Genomic DNA, 25,329 nt, shown 5'->3' on the forward strand with positions numbered 1-25,329 from the left:
AGAGAGTGTGTGTGAGTGTGCTCGCCCAATTTTGGCGGTTTCACAGACCAAAACTAACAGTAATGGTCCAAGATGCTCCTATTGTCGTCACAATCACCAATGGACCTGGAGCTCAAGTTCGGCTAGCTGCTAGAGCCCCCCCCCTTACTAAATGGCATGGGCTCTTGAATGAAGACCCCGCCAAGGGATCAACGGCGGACGGCATACGAGGGGGATCTTGAGGCAATCGGACGGCGAAAAAATAATGGTGGCCGGTCACCCCAAGGATTTGATCTCAGACGGGCGATGTGGTAGGCTAGTGAGCTAATCGGGTGTGCGTGTTCATTTCGCTGAAGTGGATGCGTGTTCACGTGTATTTATGCTTGTCTGAGTTTACACCTCGGATGTCCGAGTTTACAAAATATGTTCGAGTTTACTTTGAAAGATCCGACGGCCGGGCATGCATCTGCTTTTGTGCGTGCAGTTCTTGTCCGTGGTTCCCATGGCGGGGTCTTCATTCAAGACCCCGTGCCACTTGGTCCTGAACCCCCCCCCCTCCCTCCCTCCCTTCCCAAGTACTATCTAACACGGGGTCAGTAGGACCCCAAGGCTGTGGGGTCAACGATCGTGGATGGCGAGCTACGAGAACGGATAGAGGAGAAAAAAGTCAGCGCGTTGACCTGCGAAGGTTTCCCGTTGGAGAGTCAAACCCAAGACCTCCTCGTTGGCGGCGGGATGCCCTAACTACATGCCCGCGTGGGGTTGCTTGTCCCCAAGGCGAAGCCACTCTATCATAAAGTGAACTCGGACAAGGGGAAAAGTAGACACGGACCAAAATAGTAAACATGGAAAAAAAGTAAACAAGGATAAATCGGACATCGTCCGTGCTTTGCGGGAAATGTGCTTCACTCGCCCTTTATCCCACCGCTTATGATTCATTCAATACCCCGTGTTAGATAGTGTCGAGGAGGGGCCCCCATATACCTTTCAATCTGAAGGGCCCTTTGTATAGAGGTATAGAGGAAGCCTATGATAGCCCATATATGTGCACGATACAAGTCTGTACAAGCCGTTCAAAAGGCGATTCACTAGAGTCTACCGATTTCTGCATCCAACTCGTGTGATGCAGGTATGGGGCTTTGTTACATAAGGGAAAGGGCCATGTACATTGCCTTTAGAGGGTGTATTGGGTAGCCCTCTTAACACTCTCCAATGTGCTCACATTATTATAGAAGACCTACAAATTTACAGTGATGTCCAATGTAAATGTCCATACTCCATAGGTAGGTGTGTGTGTGTGTGTGTGTGTGTGTGTGTGTGTGTGTGTGTGTGTGAGAGAGAGAGAGAGAGAGAGAGAGAGAGAGAGAGAGAGAGAGGCAAAGAACACTTGAGGAGTGAGATGTGGGGGGCACATATAGGGCTACCATTTGGCAAGGTGAGGATGATTGAACTATACTGGTATTTCTTTATGATACACTAATGTATATTTATTGTATGGTTGACAGTGGTGCAATCAAAAGTTGTCAATGTGGGAAAAGAGGCTATGGATGCACGTGGGAGCAAAGTCAATGGGTTTGGGCAACAACTAGAAGCAAGAGCAAGCAAGAGAATCTGGAAATGTATGCTACATGTGGAATGCTTGATTTTGGTGCTATATGGTTGGAATGCTTGGAGCTTATCAAAGTGCAGATTTTAACATGTTTTTATGTGCCATTCAATGCACTCTCCAACCTTGTCTTTACAGCTCATCAAACAGAGCTACATTCATCAAGTTATGGCAATGGAAAGTTGAAGGGTGGTTTTGCAGTTTTTGCATGAGGTGCTGATGCGAAAGGGGCCAAATAGTGGCCAAAGATATAGGTTTAAAGTGTTGAACATACTCTTCGAACCGGGCTTTACATTTTTGGGTTTGAAGTCCAAACGGAGGAGATACAACCAATTGAAGTTTTCAATCCCAAGACCTCAAACACCTTCACAGGTGGAGAGAGCTAGCGGGGAGTGAGGAAAGAGGAACAGAAGAAGAATTATTCTTACAAGAAAGAAGGATTCCGCTCACATTAGTTCACTCATAAAGCATAGCATTGCATAGAAATGGAGATGGTGAAGGAGATGAGCATGCTTGTAAGCTTGACACTTGCTTGGATTTGCATCCCATGGTCAAGTGTTGTTGGTGTAGGCTTCTCCACTTAGGCTTGAGAAGGAGTATTTACCTTGCTAGAATGAACTTTCTAGATGTGAGAGAGAGAGAGAGAGAGAGACCCATCGAACGCCCCCCCCCCCCCTTGTTGGCATGCTTGAAGACTATTGGACCTCATTGTGGGCTAGTCAATGAATGGCTCACTTCATTTCAAGCAAGAGGGTTAGCATTGTGACAAGTGTCCTTCGTTCCCTCTTCGAGAAGAGAGCTTAATTCTTTAGTTAAATAAAGTTAAATTCCCATTGGCTCTCAAGGCGGGCTATCCTGTAATGGAAATGGCCTATGAACTTTGAAAATAGCAGAATAAAGAGAATTAGAGTGAGCATTTTTGTGAGACTACTTTGAGAACATAGAGGGTGAACTTAATTAGTGGTAGCAACATAACCATAGTACTTAATTAACTTGGCATGAACGATACTTTTGCAAGAGAGAGAGTTTACAGAACTCGACAAAAGTTGAGGACCGGATTTATATGGAGCCGGTCCCCCTTAGGTGATGCAATGAAGATGGAAAGCTTCATGCATCACGAACATAACATAGACTTTGTAAAAAGCATTAACCATCCCCGGCCTCAGTCCCAAGGCCTCAAACACCTTCAAAGGTGGAGAGAGCTAGCGGGGAATGAGGATAGGGAAGAGAAAGAAGAAACATTCATAGGATAAAAAAATAGTTCCTTACTTATCATCACTCTTCTTGCTTAGCATACATAATAGCATAGTAATGAAGATGGAGAAGATGGCAAGCTTAGGCATTGGAGGAGAAGGAGATAGAGCTCTTGCACTTTGCAACTCACACAATGAGAGAGAGTGTGTGTGTGTGTTCGGGGGGGGGGGAGTATACTCCCCAAGCTAGCCCCCTCCTTGCTTTGATCGGCCCCTCTTCTAGCACTAGCTTGCACTTGATTGGACCTCCTCAAGCTTGGCCAATCACATGCTTAGTGCATATCAAGCAACAAGGGTAGCCTTGGGACAAGTGTCCCCCTTTTCCCTTTGAGAGAGAGGACTTGATAAATGCATACACAATTAATTAAATTAGCTAAATTATCATTGGACCCTTGGGAGGCTAACCAATAGGCTTTAGGTACACCACGAGCGCAACATGAAGCGGAACTTGACAAGTGTCCTAGTTGCTTTCTTGGTACCAAGCTTGCCTTGTGTGAGGGTGTGTGTGTTCTCTCTCTAGCTCCTACAAAGAGGGCTCACTCTCTCATGAGTAGGGATGTGCTTTGACTTTTTGAACACAACCCCTCAAGCACCTTAGTCATGGAGTACCTTAGCACCTTAGTCATTAAGCACCTCAAGCACCTTAGTCAACAAGCACGACAAACACCTCAAGCTTGGGCCGGGTTCCCATCTCTAGCACGGCCCTATCTTGCCTAAGGTCAAAGGACTTTTAACACTAACCTTTGGAGGCCTTTAATGAAGCTAAACCTAAGGTCTTTAAGTTCCATTAGCTAGCCTTGCTCCTTGACAGACCATCTCTCATTTGGATCCCTTTATCATTGTCCCCGTGTTGAGATAGATCTGTAAGCACATTCTATATTTCAACCCTTGTGCTCATTTATTCTCCCACATTAAATGATCAATTTAATATGAGAAAATCATTTGGATAGGTTAGATATTAGATTTTATGACATTACCTCTCTCTTGAAATCATAGTCGTCCTCGACTATGAGGTAGAAGAGATAAAGCCTTAGTCATTAGTCAATGTTTCTTAGTGGGTAGAGGATCCCTTTTTACCCTACGACATCATTCCAAGATGGATGAGTAGTTCATTTGGTGCTTGGGAGACGTACTTGCCGCAAGCATGTCTGCTCTTTAGTCCATTTCATTCTCCCAAGTAGATTGACAAATTCTACTTGGTGTTTGAGAGACATCGTCATCAGAAACATGATTCTAAGCATGCATACTACTTAAATTTGTGCACAATAAAAAGAGAACTAGTCTTATAAGACAAAATCATTAATCATTTAAAAGAAACATGTACATTATCTTACTCTAATGTAGCATTCTAAGCATTGATGTTAGCAGCAAGCTAACCCATGTAGCATTTTTTGAGAGCTTCATTGTAAAAACACTTATTCTTTTGATAAATCAGAAATATTGTAACTCCTATTTGACGAGCGGATATTGCAATCTATGAGCCGGAGCTATAAGCTTCCATAATATATTCGTTAATCCTTAGCTAGAGCTCCCAGATGATTAGTTTTTTACCTAAGAAACCTTGGCTAAGGTATACAAGGCAACTTTGTAAAGTTTTTATTAAGTTTTTGGATAAGAAATACACAGCGTGAGCTTACGGCCTTCTCCTCTCTCCGTCTCCTGCTTCTATCTCCCTTGTCGGCTGTCACGTTGTAGTGACGTCTGTTGCGTTGCAATCACAAGTAAGAGCTCTATACATTGAAGTAAACATATCATGATAAAAATCGTGGCATTTGACGTCATCGATCCGCGACCTAATTTCATCATAAGTAGGAATTTAAGCTAGGAAATCACAAAGTAAGTATAGGTGGGATATTGGGACATCATTGCTAAGCATTTAGCTGCATACGGAGTCAGAAACGACTAGGTCAAAATCTCACTGCTGTTGATAATATCGCATTTTTTGCCACATTGAAAGTGAGATTTGAGACCATAAGCATGTGTGCTTAGGTCTTATATACTTGTCCTAGAAGTTTTATAGCAACGGTCATGGTTTGCTTGCCGATTAGCGACTAGATTTTACTGACTTATGTCATTTGAGTGTAGCTTGAGTTAGATGCGAGTTGTCTGTTGTTTTTCAAGAGATTGACACCCTCTTGTAGCCTCCATGCACTAGGCGAGTCAGCTTCGTCCCATGGATTGACAATTATGTTTGTGGTTCTCGCTATGTCTGCAATAAGATAAGAGTGAGGCTAGGAAGCTCCATCCACATTTGACGCCGCTGAAGGTGTAGACCTAAACTAGGGAAAACATTAGCGTTTAGTGTAGTTGTCCTTAAACTTCCTCTAGGATCACCTAGAGTTAAACTTTCTCTTTAAAACTGTATAGCTTAAGAGTGTCGTCTTTTGCTTCGTAGAGGTAGCTTGGGAGTAGATTGTACTTGCTAAGTACCTTGTAGGATTATAGGATTAGGTTGGGATTTTGAGAATTATTGATGGACAAGACAAGTCAAGTCTTAGGATCAATGCTCAAGAAACCATAAAGATAAGAAAACAAGTGTTTGTGGACACCTTCCACAACCCAATTGCATAAGAACCTAGGAGTAGGGTAAGTAGAATCCAAGGTGGAATCTCAAATTATTTCTCACTACAAAAGAATCATCTGTGAGTTGTTTATGTGAAGTTACAGAATTTCAGGTCTATGGCTTGAAACAGTATCAAAAGACTGTCAACCACTGAAACCGGCTAGAGATTGTGCTCATAAAAGCTGTATGAACCACTGGGTAAGCATAAGGATGCATTTTAGGTAAGTTTTGAAGAGTTGGCAAAAACTCAAATTATTTACATTTTCTTGAGAATTAAGACCAAATTCAGTTTTGACTTGACTCAGAGGCTCAAAACAGGTCACAAAAAGACTGACTATTGAAAAACTACAAAAAATTGTTCATTTTAGGCCAAAAGTAAATAATCACAATTATTTATATTTGGCTAAACTGATCAAGATTGATACCAGAGACTCTATGCATGATTACAAACATCTTTTGTGAAGGCTCATAGAGGTTGGATCACAAAACAGACCAAAAACTTAAAAAAAAGTGAAGTCTGTACTGTTTTGTCAAGAAATTGTGTCTAACTTGGATACTTTGCTTCAAATTGTGTGAAACTTTTCTTAGAGGCTTATCTTGAAGTGTTTCATCAGTGTGTAGCATCAAATGTCCAGAAAGATGTCAAAAGTTACCAGAAGTAAATAATTGCGATTATTTATATTTGCCCCAAATCAAGGTGTTTTTGGTCAAATGGCAGTACCACAGGCTTAGGCATGTTATATTGAACACTCACATCAAATTTGGTAGAAGTTGGATCTTTAAAGTCAAAATTGTGGCTAGTTTTGTAAAGACAGTCTACGGACACAAAACTGTTGACAAATTGAGCAGGGTTTATCCAAACTTTGTGAAACTTTGCTAGGGAGCTTAAGATGAGTTTCTTTACCTATTTGTATCATCATCTTGGCAAAAAAATGCTAAAAAAGCCTTAGAAGTAAATATCGCGATTATTTACATATATCCTGGATATGAGATTTTTGCACAATTGAGTAGACCACAGGGTTAAGCATAACAAGTAGACTACTCATATCAAGTTTGGTGAAATTTGGATCACAAGGGTGAGACCTAAGTCAAATTTTTGAGAATCGAGTCTGTGAACACTAAACAGTTGGTAACTTGGACAAATCTTGTTCAAACTCAATGAAACTTGTCCAGAGACTACAACAAGGTGTCTATATAGTAAAACAAGTCTAAAAAGTTATTGGTCAGGTTTGGGTTCCATAGGATAAAAATGAATACATGATAACTCAGTTTCCAGGCTGAAGATTAGTCCTTTAGCTCTTTGCAAGGTAGAATTTGGAAGTGATATACATAGACCAATCACAATAGTTACCAAAATTGTATAGTCTTTGAGAGAAAACAACTAACTTGGTTGAAACTGACACATGAACCAGGTTGCTGGCAAAGAATTGGGAGCTTGACAGGAGCTGAATTCATGTCAAGTGGAAAAAATGGATAACAATCCAACCCGCAGGTAAGTACTCTATACAGGGCTTAACAAGTCTATATGAACCTTAGATTTGGTCGTACACTAGCAAATCAAGGTATACTTAGAGAGATCGCTAGTAGGGTATCCACCGAAGAGAGTGTGAATCAAGGTGATCAATTGGGCACTATCTTTGAAGAAGTCCCAGAAACTTATTCCGACACAACATCTATAATGTCTTCCTATTCGACTCAGAAAGGAAGCAAAACAACAGTGCGATATAAGCACATACTCACCTTTTATAAGATTAATGTCCATGGAGCTCAAGTTTACCTGGATCCTAATGAAGAGTATGCCATTCGCATTGATGACCATGACATAGATTTTGAAGAGGAAATAAGAGCAAACAAATAAGAAAAATGTACATGGATAAAAACGAGACTCAGTATGTAAAAGTTGAAAATCTTGATTTGATAGGAATGGGGGTTAGAAGTGAATACAATAATTCTGGATATGGCAGCAAAAGAAGGTCCGGCGACTTTAGAATTCAAGGGATACGATCAAGTTGATCTGAAATATTTGAAATAGCTTAGCACTGATAGTCCTAGGATTTGAGTCTATTGCTGGGAGGATAGGAATGTCAAGGATATTTTATGGACCTCTCATGTCAAATCAGGGTAGTTAACACCCATAAGGATCATCTATATCTTGAAGATCAAGGACAAGGGTCCAGTAGATATACCATCTTACCTATTTAGGGATTCTTATAACAAAAACTTTGTTATGATGAGTCCAGAGGAGGTAAAACAGACTAGGTACCAAGGGTACTCTATAAGAGATTGGATATTAGGACAAGGACCTGATACTATTCCAAGACAAGAACTCCATGAGAAATCTTTTGGGAGCAATGTTAAAAGATGATCAATCACAAGGGTTAATTTGAAAGATCACACTTATAGAGATGTAATGAAAACACCCATTCAAGAATTTGACTCAGTCTCTTCAGTTGAATCAAAGCTTCCATCTTGGTTAAACAAAGACACACCTATTTGGATGTGTGGAGCTTCAAAAATTGAAAGTACAAGAAGAATGTATCTTAGAAAGGGATTGCACAGATGAAGCATATATACCTGAACCCTTTCCGGAATATTTGTTTGAGACATTTGAATGGACTCAAATTTTGGCAACAATGGATTTATGTGTGAATACGTCTATGCCTACTCAATTTTTCAATGAGGATGGTTATGACATAATTCCCATAAAAGTGATCTCAACCATTCAAATTGAAGATATAGTTCAAGAATCCAAGGACATACTGAAAGCTGAACAAGTCTTTTCAAACCTCTATTTTGATGCTACTGATGAGTTTGAAGAACATTCAGCTACGTCCGATGATCTTGGATCAGAAAAAGAACATGTGAGAGCCCAACTACTTCTAAAAGGAGGAGATAAAAAGTTTTTTGACTTTCCAAATAAAAAACCAAGAAGACAGTGATGGTATAGAAGGAAAAGAGAGATACAGAAAACTTGAAATCTAGACCTATGCCATATGTTTCTAGTAGAACACAGTTTTTGATGCAGATAGATGACATGATTGTGTCAAAGGCAGAATCACGGATAGATATCCCTCAAACAACTAGCAAGGAAAATGAAAAATGAAACTCAATGAAAACCTAAGCACCAGGATAACAAATCACCCATGACGAACGAAAGAAAAAATATCAAGAGTTGAAGAAAACTCTAAAGGAGGTGTATACCATTGAAATGGAAACAACTGAGGAAGAGAATAGAGATGTAATGAGTGTTCTATCCCATTACAAGAAATATACTCTACAAGACCAAAAGATCATAGTGAAACAACCTATAAGGGAACTAAGAAACCAAGGTGAGTCATATGAAGGACCTGAAAATGCAAAGAAAATAGATTTAGCCGAACCTGCCTACATTGCGAACGACTTGACTGAAGAAGAAGAAAAGATTTTGCTAAGCTTACTGAAAGAATACCAGGATATCTTTGCTTGGTCTTATAAAGATCTCAAGGGTGTTGATCCAAAAATTTGCAACATACCATACCTATGGGAGATGATGCAAAACCAAGTAGACAACGGCCATATACTTATAATGAAACATTTGCCAAAAAGATCAAAGAAGAGATAGAGAAACTCAAGGAAGCCGAATTCATTTATGAAATTGAACACATAGTGTTGGGTTAAAGGCCCGTGTGCCCGGCTGCTCTTTGTTCAGCCGCCCATGTACAGCCATTCATTTACTCATTCATAATAACTATACTCAAAACTACACATTGTAGTGTGAGTACCGCCCCACCACACACTGCGTCTATCTCCTTCTTCGTGCTCGCTCTCTGTGTGTGTGCTCTCCGATCCCAACAAATGGTATCAGAGCTTGGTAGTGAGAGCATTGAGAGCTTCATCATCATTGTTGAGTGTGTTGAAACTTGCTGCTGTTTCATTGCCGTTTTTCGGTTTCGCGCACGCGCGCATTTCCAAAGAGTAGAAGGTTTTTCTGAGCTTGGCATTGGAAGGTTCAGCACTCTGCGAGTATTTTCAGCAGGTGTCCTGAAGTTTAACCCCCCTTTCGGAGCCATTCGTGCCATTAGAAATCCCATCCGAGCTACAGACTAGGAGCTACGTTTTTCATCTCTCTTTGGTAGTTTTCTGCTGCCAGAGCTTCCATAGCCATTACAGGTGCCATTGTTGTAGTGTCTTCCACTTACGTGAGCCCACAGCTCATTTGAGAGTGTGTAGCCTCGTCTTGGAGTGGCCTCATACACACAGATAGAGTGGGAGTTTGGTGACATTGTCTTCTTCGACTACAGGTACAGGTACAGGTGCAGGTACAGGTACAGGTACGGGTACAGGTTATAGGTTACAGGGAGCTTTGGATACAGGTTTCTTCTGTGGTTACAAAACATGTATTTGGACTGTGGGACAGCCATGCATATGGTTGTGGTTTGAGTGGGAGCTTCTACTCTTCTCGGTAGTCTGTTTATGCGTGTTCTTGAGCTACGGGTTTACATCATCTATGTATGTTGATGGATGTGGATATGGCAGTTTGACAGACACTCTTTATGCATGATATTGTGGAGATTTGGTTCACTTATACATAGAGCGGGTTTGCTCTTGCTTGCAGTGTTGCGGTTTGAGTACGGATAGGTACTTGGTTGACAGTAGAGATTGGACTTCGTTGAGCTTGTGCATTGGTTATATGCTCACTTGGATCCATTTATGCTCACGGATTTGTGTAAGCTTGGTCAGCTTATGTCTCTATTGTGGTTATTCAGACATGGAGTATGTTTATGCCTCTATGACAGCTCATTGTTGATGCATTTTGTGGCACAGTTTGCCTAGGCCGGTTGAGTTACAGGTGTCACGGGTTTATGCATTTGTTTGTGGATTTCTACGTACGTTTTTTGACCATATTATGGGCTGATTTATACTCTATGCGTTTGCTCTTTGATTGAGCAGCAGGTGTTGTCAGATTTGCAACACTACTTTGTTGTGGCAGTTTGTTGGTTGGTTACAGGTTTCTCATTGTTGCATTCTTGTTGTAATGGGCACTAAAGAGGACACAATTTTCAATATTGAGAAGTTGGATGGTGCTAACTTCTCATATTGGAAAGATCAGATTTGGGATGTCTTGGTGCAGAAGAAACAGATTCGACCTCTAAAGTTGCAGGGAGTTAAGCCAGAGAACATGGAGAGGGATGATTGGGAGGAGTTGGATGAGATGTGCAGGTCTACCATTAGGCTTTCCCTTTCAAAGTCTGTTTATTACAATGTGAAAGATGCACAGGGTGGAGCTTATGAGCTATGGCAACGGATTTGCGATATGTATGATAAGCATTCGGCTGCTTCTATGGTGTATTGGATTAAAAAGCTTATTGATTTGCAAATGGAGGAAGGTGCTTCCATGAATGTGCATTTGAATGAGTTCAATACAATTTTCAGCCAACTTGCTACGCAGGAAATTACGTTTGAGGAAAATGTAAAAGCTATGTTTTTACTTGTCACGTTGCCTGAGTCATGGGACACATTTAGGACAGCCATAAGTAACTCGGTTCCTGCGAATGAGTTGACAAGTACTAATGTGGAGTCTAGTCTTCTCACGGAAGAGATTAATCGAAAGAATAATGCAAGTAATAAGTCTTCTAGTGCAATGGTTGTCAGAGGCAGGACTATGGACAAGTATAAGTCCAACAGGGGTAAATCTAGAAGCAGGTCCCGTGCAGGCACAAGTAAAAAGGATGTGGAATGTTTCCATTGTGGTAGAAAAGGCCATTTCAAAAAGGATTGCTACAAGTGGAAAAGGGAAAATGGAGATGGTAAGAAGAAAGACCATGATGCTAAGGACAAGCCTAAATCCAATGTCAAGATTGAGGAGTTAAATGCAACACAGGGAGAGTGTAGCTCTCAAGATGACCATGTATGTGGTCCGACTAGTGCTACTAGTGAAGAGCTTGGTGATGTGTTACTTGCATCCTATTTTGATGACGCTTTTCTTCTCACTCATGAGCGTAGTATGCCTATGGATTGGGTCATTGACAGTGGTGCTTCTTTTCACGTTACGCCTCATAGGTCGTGGTTTCATGACTATGATGCTTTGAGCACAGGTACTGTCAGGATTGCCGATGGGCGTTCTATGCAGATTCATGGCATTGGGGATATTCATTTGGCTATGCCAAACTCTACTACGTTTGTCTTGCAGCGTGTGCGTCATGTGCCGGCTCTTGCAAAAAGCTTGATTAGTGTGGGTCAGTTGGATTCACTTGGTTTCAATGTATCTTTTGGTGATGGAGGTTGGAAGATCACTAAGGGCAGCCTTGTTTTGGTTAAAGGTGCTAAGAGGAATACGTTGTATTCCCTTTGTGTAGCTAGTGTGGCTGATCACATTGTGGGGATCACTGAGCAACCTCCTGCTTCTTTATGGCATAAGCGTTTGGGGCATATGTCACTAAAAGGTATGAAGTTGTTGGCACGTGCGGATTACATTCCCGTTTCAGATTTTGGTGGTTTTGAGTTTTGTGAGCATTGCCTTTATGGTCGACATGCTCGGTCTTCTCATAAGAAAAGTGCTCCACACAGATCTTTGGAAAAGCTAGCTTTGGTGCATAGTGATGTATGTGGGCCGATGCCCAATGCTTCTCTTGGAGGTGCTATGTACTTTGTTACGTTCATTGATGATGCTAGCAGGAAGGTATGGGCATACCCCATTCGTAAGAAGGATATGGTGTTTGATATATTTAAGCAATGGTTGGCTCTTGTTGAGAACCAATCAGGTTGTAAGTTGAAGTGCTTACGTACGGACAATGGGGGTGAATTTATGTCTCATGCTTTCACAACATTATGTGTTGAGAAGGGTATACGGCGCGAGCTTAGTGCTCCCTATACACCTCCTCAAAATGGTGTGGCAGAGCGCATGAGCAGGACTATACAGGAAAAAGTCCGTAGTATGCTTTCTATGGCTGGTTTGTCAAATGGATTTTGGGCTGAAGCTGTTGCCACTTCTGTGCATTTGATAAATCGTTCACCTAGTGTTCCTTTGGGCTTCAAAGTGCCTGAAGAGGTATGGACAGGTTTGCCACCTTCGTATGGTCACCTTCGTGTTTTTGGCTGTGAAGCTTATGTACATGTACCTAAGGCAAAACGCAGCAAATTGGATCCAAAGAGCAAGAGATGTATCTTCTTGGGTTATGGTAGCTCTGGTGAGATGGGTTATCGATTGTGGGATCCTATTGACAGGAAGATTGTGCGCAGCCATGATGTTGTTTTTCATGAGGACTCTATGTATAGAGCATCACCGCGAACGGTTGAGGTTCGGCGTGTGATATTTGAGGAGGATGGACATCGGTATGATGGTCCCATGGCTGCTCGTGGGCAGCCCATTGACCCTCAAGTGGGAGATCAGCCCTTGTTGGGAGATCATGTAGATGTGGGACAGCCAGATCAGCCCTTGTTGGGAGATCATGTAGATGTGGGACAGCCAGATGCACCTCCTGCACAGTCTTTGAGGCGTTCAGAGCGGCTTGCAAGACAGCCTCAGCGTTTTGTGCCTTCTATGGATTATGTATTGTTGACTGATTGCGGGGAGCCATCATGTTATGATGAGGCCATGTCTAGTGTTGACAAGCTCAAGTGGGAGCAGGCTATGCAGTCAGAGATGGATTCGTTGATCCAAAATGAAACGTGGGAGCTTACTCCTTTGCCAAAGGGTAAGAAGGCACTACCATGCAAGTGGGTTTACAAGATAAAACTGTGTTCAATGGATGCAAAGCCTAGGTACAAAGTAAGGCTTGTGGCTAAAGGATTCAAGCAACAGAAGGGCATTGATTTTGACGAGATCTTCTCCCCAGTGGTGAAGATGTCTACTTTGCGTATGTTGTTTGCTTTGGTAGCTATAGAAGACATGGAATTGAAGCAAATGGATGTAAAGATAGCTTTCTTACATTCGGACTTGCACGAGGATTTGTACATGGAGCAACCAAGTGGGTTTGTTATTCATGGTTCAAAGAAGATGGTATGCCGGCTTCTTAAGACCTTGTATGGGTTGAAGCAATCATCTCGTGAATGGTATCGTAAGTTTGATGCATTCATGAGTTCATTGGGCTATGTACGCAGTTATGAGGACCCATGCCTCTATACTCGCAAGGCTGCAAATGGTAGTCTTATTGTTTTGGTTTTGTATGTGGATGACATGCTGATCGCAGGGAAGTGTATTTTTGATGTGGATGCCTTGAAACATAGGCTACATGAGACCTTTGCCATGAAGGATCTTGGGGATGCCAGTCATATTTTGGGTATGCGGATCACTCGTGATCGTTCTCGCAAGATGCTCTTTCTTAGTAAGAAAGAGTACATTGACAGGGTGCTTGAGCGTTTTCATATGGAAGGGGGGAAGGCCATTAGTACCCCGTTGCCTCCATATGTAAAACTCAGCCATGATGACTGCCCTCAGACAGATTTGGAGACTACAGAGATGTCTCAGATTCCCTATGCGTCAGCTGTTGGTTCCTTGATGTATGCCATGGTGGCTACGCGTCCAGATCTTGCTCATGCAGTTGGTGTGGTTAGCAGGTACATGTCTAACCCGGGCAAGCGTCATTGGGATGCAGTGAGAGGTATTCTCAGATACTTGAGAGGGACTTCAGAGTTGTCCCTATGTTATGGTGAGAAGGATATGTATGTTTGCGGATATACAGATTCAGACTATGCAGGGTCAGTGGACTCGAGGAAGTCTACTAGCGGCTATGTGTTCACAGTTGCAGGTGGACCGGTTTCGTGGGCATCACGTTTACAGAGGCTGAATATATGGCTGCCACTGAGGCTGCCAAGGAGGCCGTATGGCTCTCACGACTAGTGGGAGATCTTGGTATGGCTGGTGATGCTCCGATTCTACATTGTGATAGCCAGAGTGCCATAGCGTTGGCACAGAATCCTGTCTTCCATGCGAAGACAAAGCACATTGAGGTGAGGTATCACTTCATACGAGAGGTGCTAGAGGACAAGCGCATAGAGCTTGTCAAGGTACACACTGACGATAACCCTGCTGATCTACTCACGAAGTCGTTACCCTCACAGCAGTTTGCACACTGTAGATCGCTGATGGGTATGGCTTGACTTCTTTTGCTGTACTTTGGCCACTTTAAAGGCACACTGCCTTTAAGTGGGAGATTGCTGGGTTAAAGGCCCGTGTGCCCGGCTGCCCGTTGTTCAGCCGCCCATGTACAGCCATTCATTTACTCATTCATAATAACTATACTCAAAACTACACATTGTAGTGTGAGTACCGCCCCGCCACACACTGCGTCTATCTCCTTCTTCGTGCTCGCTCTCTGTGTGTGTGCTCTCCGATCCCAACACATAGATTGGGTGTCTCCAATTGTGGTAGTACCCAAGAAAAATGGGAAATTAAGAGTACATGTCAATCTCAAAAAAGTGAATGCAGCCACCATTAGAGATAACTATCCTCTTCCAATCACCGAGCATGTTTTAGAACGAGTTGTAGGAAAAGAAGCTTACAGCTTTTTAGACTGCTTTTTGGGGTACAATCAACTTTTGGTTGATCCAAAAGATCAGCATAAAACTACCTTTGCAACTGAATGGGGTATTTTTCCCTAGTATAAGGTTATGCCTTTTGGCTTAACTAATGCTCTTGCCACATTCCAAAGATTGATGAGCCATGCTTTCAAAGAATATCTTAGGAATTTTTTGGAAGTATATATGGATGATTTATGTGTACATTCATCAATCCGGGAACATCTCAAAAGGGTCTTTAAAAAAAGTAAACTCTATAGGATTTGCTTAAATCCTAAAAAGTGCACATTTATGGCCAGACAAGTGTTGAGACGTTGAGCTCTCCATGAGCTCGCACTCTTGGTAGGCCTTGGTGACCGTTGGCCACATTTACATCACCGACATGGCGTATCCTCGGCAGGGATTCTACAGCTGACATATCTATCTAGCCAGCATAGCTACTTAGCGGGTTCACATTATGGACCACATCTCTCTTTTGGTTGTACTACTTATGTGTCACTTTTTCATTACTTAAATACACACTCATTTTGTGAAGTAGATGAAGAAGAAAGTTCAGCCCTCTACCTTGTGTATCTTCTTCTCTGTGTGTAGCTTGGGAGAAGGTCTCTCCTCTTTCTTTTCATGGTATCGCTCCAAGTTAGAGCTACTGACACACTGTACTGGCACACTGTACTGACACATTGTACTCACAAAGTTCGGTACTAGGCTCAATTTAGCTCTATCTGAGAGATAGAGTTCTGGTACAGGTAATCAAACAGGGACGACCATATTTGCAGTTTTTGGTTTCTGTGTAGGTTGTAGATTTGCATGCAAAATTGTGTGCAAACAGAGTTGGTACATGTATGCCTGATTGTGGATACATGTATATGAGCTGTGGTCACTCTTGTTGAGTGTTTAGTAGATCACAGATACCAGTACAACAAGGTTGCAAGTTTTGTGCAAGTTGCAAACTTTTAGAGCTGTGTAGGAATATGGTAGACAAGTTCAACCAAATCGTTAGTGAGAAGTTGGACAGTAATATTTTCCCTACATGGAGGTTTTGGATGACAAACTTCCTACAAGGAAAGGGCTATTGGGATTACATTGATGGTGAAAATGATGAAGCTCCGTGGTGTCCCGAAGAGAACGCTACTCCACAAGAGAAGAAAGCCTTGAAAGCAAGGCAAAAGAAAAGTCATGTATTGGCTATCTATGAGTGTCTCAAATAGTATGATGGGTTACTTAGAGAGTGCACCCTCTCCTGCCATAGCATGGAAGAGCTTAGAAAAGCTCAATGAAGATCATACCAGAGTTAGGAAGTTGCAGCTCAAAACAGATCTAAATACATTGAAGCGAGGCAGCATGTCTATCAATGACTATGTCTCAAACTTCAAGACAATAACAAATTCTCTTGGATCTATTGGTGTCACAATTGATGACGATGATGTTGTTGCTGCGACATTAGAAGGGCTTGGAATAGAATACAAAAACTTCAAGTCTTCTATGAATACTAGAGCAGATGTTCCTGACTATACAGAATTGACAACCATGTTAATTCGTGAAGAGAAGAGTCTTGGTCTTGGTGCATCCTCTTCTTAGAGCAATATCAGTTCTGATCAGCAAGCCTTCTATTCAAATAGAGGCAGAGGCAGAGGTCATGGCACAGGTGGTGGTCGTGGCAGTCAATATCAGAATTGGCAGCAAAATCAGAGTCAAGGTCATGGAAGAGAAAGACAAAATTATAGAGACAGGGGGAGAGGTAGAAATCAGAATGCAAACAAAGATTAAAATAATGCATCTGATGTTGAATGTTGGACATGTGGTGAGAGGGGTCACTACTCAAATGAATGTCCAACAACATGAAGGAGGCCAAATAGCAGAGGTATAGGGAGAAGGCAGCGAAACAATTATGCTGCAACAAACAGGAACAACAATGATGATGATCGATCTGAGCAGTTATTTGTTATGCATCATAGGGTAAATGCTATGGCTGCAGATGTACATGCCAGTGACAGTGTATGGTATGTGGATTCATATGCTTCTAACCACATGACATCCCATGGTGAGTGGTTCAAAGAGATGAAGCAACTAGATGGACCAGGTTATGTAGAAACAGGTGATGATTCAGCTCATCCTATTGCACATGTTGGAAAAGTTCCCTTGCAAATGCAAGATGGTAAAATGAAGTACTTGGCTGATGTGCTTCATGTTCCAAATATTACAAAGAATCTTGTTTCAGTTGGGCAAATGATAGAACATGGATTGCAGGTCCGGTTTAATCTAGATGGTTGCTATGTGCAAGACTACAAGAATGACTGCAAGTTGATTACAGAAGGAAGCCGTGTTGGCAGGATATTTACTTTGGATGTGAATATGCCTGCAGTAAAAGTTGCTATGTTTGCACAAGGTGCAGGTGTTGTGGCTGATGTAGATATATGGCATAAATGCATTGGTCATGTAAATGAGCAGCGATTGCACTCTATGCAATCAAAACAGATTGTTGCAGGTTTACCAAAGTTTAAGGTTGATGGCATGCATAAATTATGTGAGGCATGTCAATTTGGTAAGCAGTCACATAATTCCTTTCCACAAGAACGTAATGTCTGTAAGAGGCCACTTGAGGTGGTACATACAGATGTATGGGGCCCAACAAAGACTGCCAACATTCATGGAAGCAGGTATTATGTGTCGTTCATTGATGACCATACTAGAAAAGTGTGGGTCTATTTTATGAAGCATATGAGCAAAGTATTTGATCATTTCAAAAGCTTCAAAGCTTCTGTTGAAAAGGAAATAGGTGAATGGGTAAAGACACTTAGATCAGATGGAGGGGTAGAATACTTCTCCAGAGAGTTTTCTGATTTTTTGCAAAAAAATGGTATACGCAAGCAGTTCTCATGTCAATGCACTCCACAACAAAATGGAGTTCCTGAGTGGAAGAACAGAAATATTGCAGAGGTGGCAAGAGCCTTGATGGCTGAAAAGGATATGCCTCATCATTTTTGGGATGAGGCAGTAAATATAGGTGTTTACATTATGAATAGGACTCCTACTACTGCTGTGCACGGAGTCACTCCTGAGGAAAAGTACAGTGGCAAGAAACCAGATTTGTCACATTTAAAAGTGTTTGAGTGCATTGCGTATGTGCACATTCCAGGTGAGTTGCACACAAAGCTAGATCCCAAGGCTGAAAAATGTATTTTTGTGGGTTACTCAAATGAGCAAAAAGGGCATAGGTGTTACAATCCTGGTACTTGTGAATTGCGTGTAAGTAGGGATGTTGTCTTTGATGAGATGGCGGGCTAGTACAGTGATGTAAAGGACAATATTGGGGCTGATGTAAAAGAGCATGTGGATGCTTCAAGTGGGAAGCAAGAGTCACATAATTTAAGTGGACCAAGAGAGTCCTCTTCTACTGGTTCTATTGACAGGCCATGGAGTGGCAGATTATGCACGCAGGTTACACCGCAAAGTGCACCACAGGTCTCTCGCAAAGGAAAAGAGAAGGTAGGTGAGACACCATGTATGACTAGTGTGTCTTCAGGTTCCTCACACATTGATGCAGATTCTGATGGTTTCGTAAGGCCTTGTATGGGCTGAAGCAAGCACCTAGAGCGTGGCATGAAAGAATTACAGAATTTCTTTTGCGCATTGGATTTCGTATGTCACATGCTGATCACTCACTATATGTACGTCAGAGTGATGCTGGATTTGTGCTTATTACCATCTATGTAGATGACTTGATTATTGTGGGTGACAATGAGATAGAGATTGAGCATGTTAAAGGTCTTCTCAAGAAGGAGTTTGAGATGAAGGATTTGGGAGAGCTGCGCTACTTTCTTGGACTTGAGGTGATTTGTACGAAAGAGGGCATATGGCTGTCTCAGAGACAATATGCATTGGATATGTTATCAAATATGGTATGGCTGATTGCAAGCCTATTCTATGCCCTTGGATGTCAATACAAAGCTAAGTGCACATGATGGTGATGTACTTGAGGATCTAACTATGTATTGCAGGATTGTAGACAGTCTCATTTACTTGACTATCACGCAACCAGATTTGAGCTATACAGTGGGACTTCAGAGTCAGTTTATGCAGCTTCCATGGAAGCCGCACTTGGATGCAGTGCACCGTACATTACGCTATGTGAGGCTACATTGGACCATGCACTATTTTATGCTGCAGATGTTCCAGTGGAGTTGCATGGTTACATAGATGCAGATTGGGCTGGTAGCACCACTGATCGATTGTCTACTAGAGGGTTTATGTTTACACTTGGGAGTGCTGCCATTACTTGGAACAGCAAGAAGCAGCCCACAGTTGCCTTGTCTAGTACAGAGGCTAAGTATAGAGGTGCTGCAGTTGCAGCATGTGAGGTAGATTGGTTATGCAAGCTACTTATGGATTTGAGGCTACAGGTGGACAGAGAGGTTGTCATTTACTGTGACAACCTTAGTAGTATTCAGTTGGCCAGGAACCCAATATTTCATGCGCGGACCAAGCACATTTTGTTCGAGATCAAGTTCTTGCTGGTGACATTGACTTGGTTTACGTCAGCACAGAGGAGCAGGTAGTGGATATCTTCACAAGGCCCTGGGAGCTGAGAAGCTCCGTCATTTTTGGACTATGCTTGGAGTCCTTCAATTGGCGTCGAGCTCAAGGGGGAGTGTTGAGATGTCGAGCTCTCCATGAGCTGGCCCTCTTGGTAGGCCTTGGTGACCGTTGGCAACATTTACATCACCGACATGATTGGTGACCGACATGGTGTATCCTCGGTAGTGATTCTACAACTGGCATATCTATCTAGCCAGCATAGCTACTTAGTGGGTTCAATTATGGACCGCATCTCTCTTTTGGTTGTACTACTTATGTAGTCAGTTTTTCTTTATGTAAATACACACTCATTTTGTAAAGTAGATGAAGAATAAAGTTCAACCCTCTATCGTGTGTATCTTCTTCTCTGTGTGTGTCTGTGTGTAGCTTGGGAGAAGGTCTCTTTCTTCTCTCCTCTTTCTTTTTAACAAGGAAAAATTCTTGGACATATAGTATCTAAAAACGGCATAGCGATCGATATGGATAAAATTCATGCTATTGCTGAATTGCCAAGACTGACAATAGTCAAAGGGGTTCAGGCTTTCATGGAACATTGTGGATATTATAGACGATCCATTTATATGTATTTTAAAATCGTAAAACCCATGTATGTCCTGATTACACTCTTTGTATGGACTGATGAGTGTGAAGAATCCTTCATTAAGCTTAAACAAGCTCTCATTATAGCCTCAATATTGAAAGCACCAGATTGAAAGAAAATATTCCATGTACATGTTGATGCTTCCAATTTTTTCGTTGGGTGTATATTAGCTCAACCAGGGGACGAAAATATTGATTTTGCCATTTCCTATGCTAGTAGACAGCTCAATGTGGTGGAGAAAAACTATACAACCACCAAAAGAAAAGGATTATGGATGATCTATGCTGTAAAAAAGTATAGACATTACCTATTAGCCAACAAATTTGTGTTCTTTGTGGACCACCAAGATTTATTGTATTTGGTCAACAAGCCATGCAACACAAGAAGAATAGTGAGATGGTTCATCATTTTTTTGGAATTTGATTTCATTGTAGTTGTAAAAAAAGACACCACACACCAAAGAGCAGATCATTTATCAATGATTATTTCAAGAATACCACCAAAAGGGGTAGAAGATGATCTACCAGATGCATATCTGTTATCTGTGGAAAATGATACCCCATTGTCAGAAAACATGGTTTCATTGATGACTATAGCTCAAGTGGATTCTCAAATATCACTTCCTATTACACCAGGATCAATTGGACAATCGGCTATGTATCAATTACTAGCTGGGAGGCTATACAAAAGAAATCGAAATGGAATATTGATTTTGTGTATCAATCCTGAGGAAAAAACCCAATACCTAAATCAAGCACACACTACCATAGTAGGACTTCACTTTGCGGAAGACCAAACTATGCAACAGATACTTAGACTTGGAGTATTATGGACAACCATGAGGCGTGATGCTCACTCATTTGTGAAAGACTGTCTTCAATGCCAGAAACAAACACCCGTACCTCGTGATATTATTTCAAATCTCACTCGTCCCTAAGTGGAGTAGCTATATAGTTACTTACTTATCAAAGCAGAACATTTTCAAAGGATATGAATAAACGCCGTCAGAGAGCTATTGAAACTGAAGCAAGAGACTATGCTCTTATTGGAAACCAATTGTATTGGAGAGGAAAGGATAAACATTTGTGTTTCTGTGCAAATGAAGATGAATATATATCCACTCTAGAACAAGTATATGCTGGATTAGCTGGAGGTCACTTTTCTAGTGAAACCACCGCTAGAGCAATTTTAATGGCAAGCATATGTTGGCCAACACTTTTGCAGATGCCAAAGAACATGTTCGAAGATGTGATGCAAGCCAACGAGCAAAAATGCCCACAAAGGTAGATAGAATGACGTTAAGACCAATGATGGGGGCTAGAGATTTTGCAAAATGAGGCTTAGATTTTGCTGGACCAATACAACCACCTACTTATAGAACTCAAGCTCAATATATCATTGTAGCTACGAACTATTTGACCAAGTCGACAGAGGCTAAGGAAACCAGGAAGAATGATGCTAGAACCACAACCGCATTCTTGTATGAGAATGTATTCACAAGATATGGACTTCCAATAGAAATTGTCAGTGATAGGGGAACTCATTACCTCAATGAGGTAATTGAGTATCTATTGAATGAATTTATGGTCATCCATAACAAATCTTCTCCATATCATCCACAAGCGAATGGACAAGCTGAGCACACAAATAAAATTATTAGCTTGGTATTGACTAAAGTGGTTAGTTCATGACGAACTGATTGGGAAATGAATCTACATGCTGCTCTTTGGGCTTATAGAGTTTCATTCAGGACAACTTTAAATGCTACTTCCTTTAACCTTGTTTATGGTCTTGATGCCATACTACCGATGGAAGTTCTATTGCCAACACTAAGGGTAGCTAAATATCTTGAGTAGACAGGACATAAATTGTCGAAGAGGCTTGAAGATTTAGAAAATCTTGATGAACAAAGGCTAACAGCTACTGCAGCTCATATCTATGCACATAATTGGAAGCAAAAACAGTTTTTTGATTCACATCTAGTCACAAAATTCTTCAAAAAAAGGGACCTAGTTTTTTTTTATTCCCTTAAGCAACACATTCCCAAATTCAAGAAAAAGGGAAATGAACCATTTGTCATTGAAGATGTATCTCCAAGTGGAGCAGTTAAATTGTCCACTTTAGATGGTGAACCAATGGCTAATTGGATTAGTGGATCCGCTTAAATAAGTACCAATTGCCACTAACCAATGATTTGCTAGAAAAAATGCATGTAGCAAAGCAGAGAAAGATTAAACAAAAGCAAGTTGTCCCAGCCAACCATGGCTATGCATAGACACGATTGTTCAACCCATGCACACAGTCGTCCCCCGGAGTACTCCATCTAGGAGACAGGGAAAGAAACTTCATTAATTAAGGGCAATGTTTGAAGAGGGAGAAAAAGTTGGATGTTAACGTGTGTTTTTTTGCAAAATTACCTAATAATGTCCTTAAAAATCATCAACAAGGGAATTTCAACTGATAAAATCTCCCCAATGAGTGTAAATATTGTATATATTATTGAAAATTACATCAAAAATAGTTCTTTTTGCTAATTTTCATTATTTTTTCTTGATATTGGAGCTTAAAAATGTAGAAGTCCACCAAAAAGTAATAAAATAGTGTTTTTCACAAGATTTTCTTGATTGTTGATCTTCCAATTTTCTTTTTTTAGTGCATTTTATTATTTTCTCTTATTTTTTTAAAAAACAAGTCAAAAATTAATAATAAATAGCAAATGAGCTCAGCTGGAGAAACTGAAAATACGCAAATAATTAGGAGGACAAGAAGACGAACAGGCACAATTTTTTTGATCAAAATGACGAACAAAAGCGGAAGGCCTAAATTAGGTCGGGAGGGCCTATTTTTCCAAAATTCTCGCAGAATGAGCTAACGAAGTCCAATTGAGGAATTTTTTTAGTCTAGCGTAGATTTCATGGCCTATTAGGACTAACAGGGAAATCTGGGAAAAAGTAGTTTGGGAAGTCCGAGTATAGATATCTTAGGTAGCCCAAAATCACCTCATTTCTACTAGTCACTGTTGAAGAAGAGAGCTCTTGGCCTACTTCGCGCGTGATTTTTGGAGTCCACAGTCACCCATTTTCAACGCCGTTTCACATCTTGGGACATGAGGGGTATGTTCTAAACTCATCAAAGAATATTTCTATGCAGTCGGGTAGCAGGTATAGGTCCCGGGAAAAACCCTAGAATCCCAGCTGTGTACAGACTCCTAGAACACAAAAATGACCATAGCGGCCTGTCAGCTCAATTGAATTGGACAAGATTTGAACTATGGCATGCCCCTAGATAGTAGAACACTTCCATATCATTAGATGACCATGTGGCAAGGGGCGAGGGGGTCCCCAAGTAAATAATCTAGGTTTTTGCCACATGCCAGAATTGAATTCTGACTTTGCGGACAGCATATAGACAAGGTCTATAAACAATGTACCTAGATGGTTTCAAGAAAACAGTCAAGGAAAGCCCTCTAACAGCTGGAAACAACTCGCATACTACAAAGTGTCGATTTTGACATATGGAGTCAACCTGACTTTGAATGAGTCCAAATTGGATGAGCAGCGTCAAGACTATGTTACTGACAAGTCCATGGCTTCAATAGTGACCAAACATCTCTACACACTAAGTGGTAGCAAAAAAATGGGGATTTCAAAGTCGACGAGAGCACAAAGTGATGTTGACATGACCGAATCTTACCAAACTCATTTTAGGACATGTTTTAGATGTAATAAAGCTGTGTAGGTCATCAAAATGTCATTTCAAGCATAAAATTCAACTGTAGTAAATAATCACGATTATGTACTTTTTTGCAAAATTGACTTACAAATCATCATCATGCTTCACCTCTCACTTGTACACATCTATTTCATGTCACATGTCAAATATGAGCCCAAAATGTTAAGTAATTCTCAGATCTTGTCAAAAAACGCACTAAAAGCTCTTCAGTCAAAATTTTGAGTTATTTGTCACATTTTTTGATAAAAAAACTTCCATATCTCATACAAAAGGCCTATATCATGTCCAAACCAATTTGACAGGAAAAATGTTCAAGATGATGAAAATGTAAATAATCGCGATTATTTAAGTCCAAATCTCATTTTTGACATCATGGGATCAAAGTAGATGATGTGACAAGTCTACCAATCAAATTTGATCACATTTGGATCTCAAAAATCCAAAATCCCTTCATATCTACTGTTTCACATTCCTAAGACCAAATCTGGCACCATTTCCACCCTGTACACTCATTGAGCTCACATTTCACTCAAGAGTATCTAAATCACATGTTCTTCAAGCCTATGAAGTCAAAAGTGCAAAAATATTTTAAAAATCCCATGTTGTAAATAATCGCGATTATTTACTTAGCTTGGAATTTTTGCTTGGGGTGTATGATTTTGATCTATACATGTTTTTATGCATCTATGCATGCTCCAAAATTGGTTTGAGGCAAAATGGACATCATTTGCCAGCAATTTAGACAAGAGCATGTCAGAGCGGAATTTGTGAAATTTCCTAACTTTGAAACTATATTTTTCCTCATAGGCACAATGCAAGCTGCTGAGAAAGCAAAGTAGAGACAAACACAAAAAGAAAAAGCTGCAGGAGCTGCCACCATATCAGTTGGAGCCTAGTTCTATGAAAACGGCCAAAGTAACCTACTTGTCAAAAGAACAGCTTGAGGAGCACAACACCACAGTCTTCACTGAAAAATTTAAAAGTGAAGATGGAAGTCAGCTGAAGTTGCAAATGCTACCGAAAGAAGTCTATGACATAGCAACCGAGCCAGCTACGAAAGAAGCCAACATGAGATTGGGACTTCAAGCATTTTATAATCAAGAACCATGTGGAGTAGATTCCCAAAGGGCTAACAAACTATTTTCGATGATTAAAGAGGATGGATCTGCCCAGATCACAGATCACCAAGGATAGAAAGTCGAGGTAGTCATCAATAAAGATATAGTGGCTGAAGCACTAAATTTGCCAACAGAAGCTATGATGATGAGATCCAAAGATAGAAAAACAGCTGGAACATTCACAAAGAGTACAGTTGCGGCCAACCTTCTCCAATCTTATGCTAAAGCAAGTAGAGGATCCCGCCCGCCTATACCACCAACACTTCCACTTCATCGCCAAGAAACCACTAAGGTACACTATTCCAAATCATGATGTTGCAACCCCTTCACGCAAGTATTGAAATCGTCAAGTAGACAATCCGTAGATCATGCTCAGTATGTCCTTACAACACTCAAGAGTACAAAAA

At 41.1% G+C, this 25,329-nt stretch overlaps 1 protein-coding gene across 1 annotated transcript; it reads left to right on the forward strand.

The window, feature by feature from the left end:
• The first annotated feature begins 16,861 nt into the window (after window positions 1–16,861).
• LOC147461471 (uncharacterized) lies at window positions 16,862–24,998 on the forward strand. Its single transcript, XM_086505689.1, has 6 exons — window positions 16,862–18,032; window positions 18,222–18,382; window positions 18,574–18,795; window positions 18,895–19,254; window positions 19,338–19,583; window positions 24,612–24,998. The coding sequence occupies exons 1-6, from the start codon at window positions 16,862–16,864 to the stop codon at window positions 24,996–24,998; spliced, it is 2,547 nt and encodes an 848-aa protein (XP_086361815.1).
• Window positions 24,999–25,329: the final 331 nt, after the last annotated feature.

Source organism: Adiantum capillus-veneris, chromosome 3, assembly GCF_014529385.1.
Source record: "Adiantum capillus-veneris isolate H3 chromosome 3, ASM1452938v2, whole genome shotgun sequence".
Classification (NCBI taxonomy): domain Eukaryota; kingdom Viridiplantae; phylum Streptophyta; class Polypodiopsida; order Polypodiales; family Pteridaceae; genus Adiantum; species Adiantum capillus-veneris.

Coding starts and splice junctions, on each gene's coding strand:
- LOC147461471 (XM_086505689.1), top strand. CDS start 16,862: ATGGCTGCAGATGTACATGCCAGTGACAGTGTATGGTATGTGGATTCA. Junction 18,033..18,221: donor TGCGTATGTGCACATTCCAG/GTGAGTTGCACA, acceptor CTGATGTAAAAG/AGCATGTGGATGCTTCAAGT. Junction 18,796..18,894: donor TGGATATGTTATCAAATATG/GTATGGCTGATT, acceptor TATGTATTGCAG/GATTGTAGACAGTCTCATTT.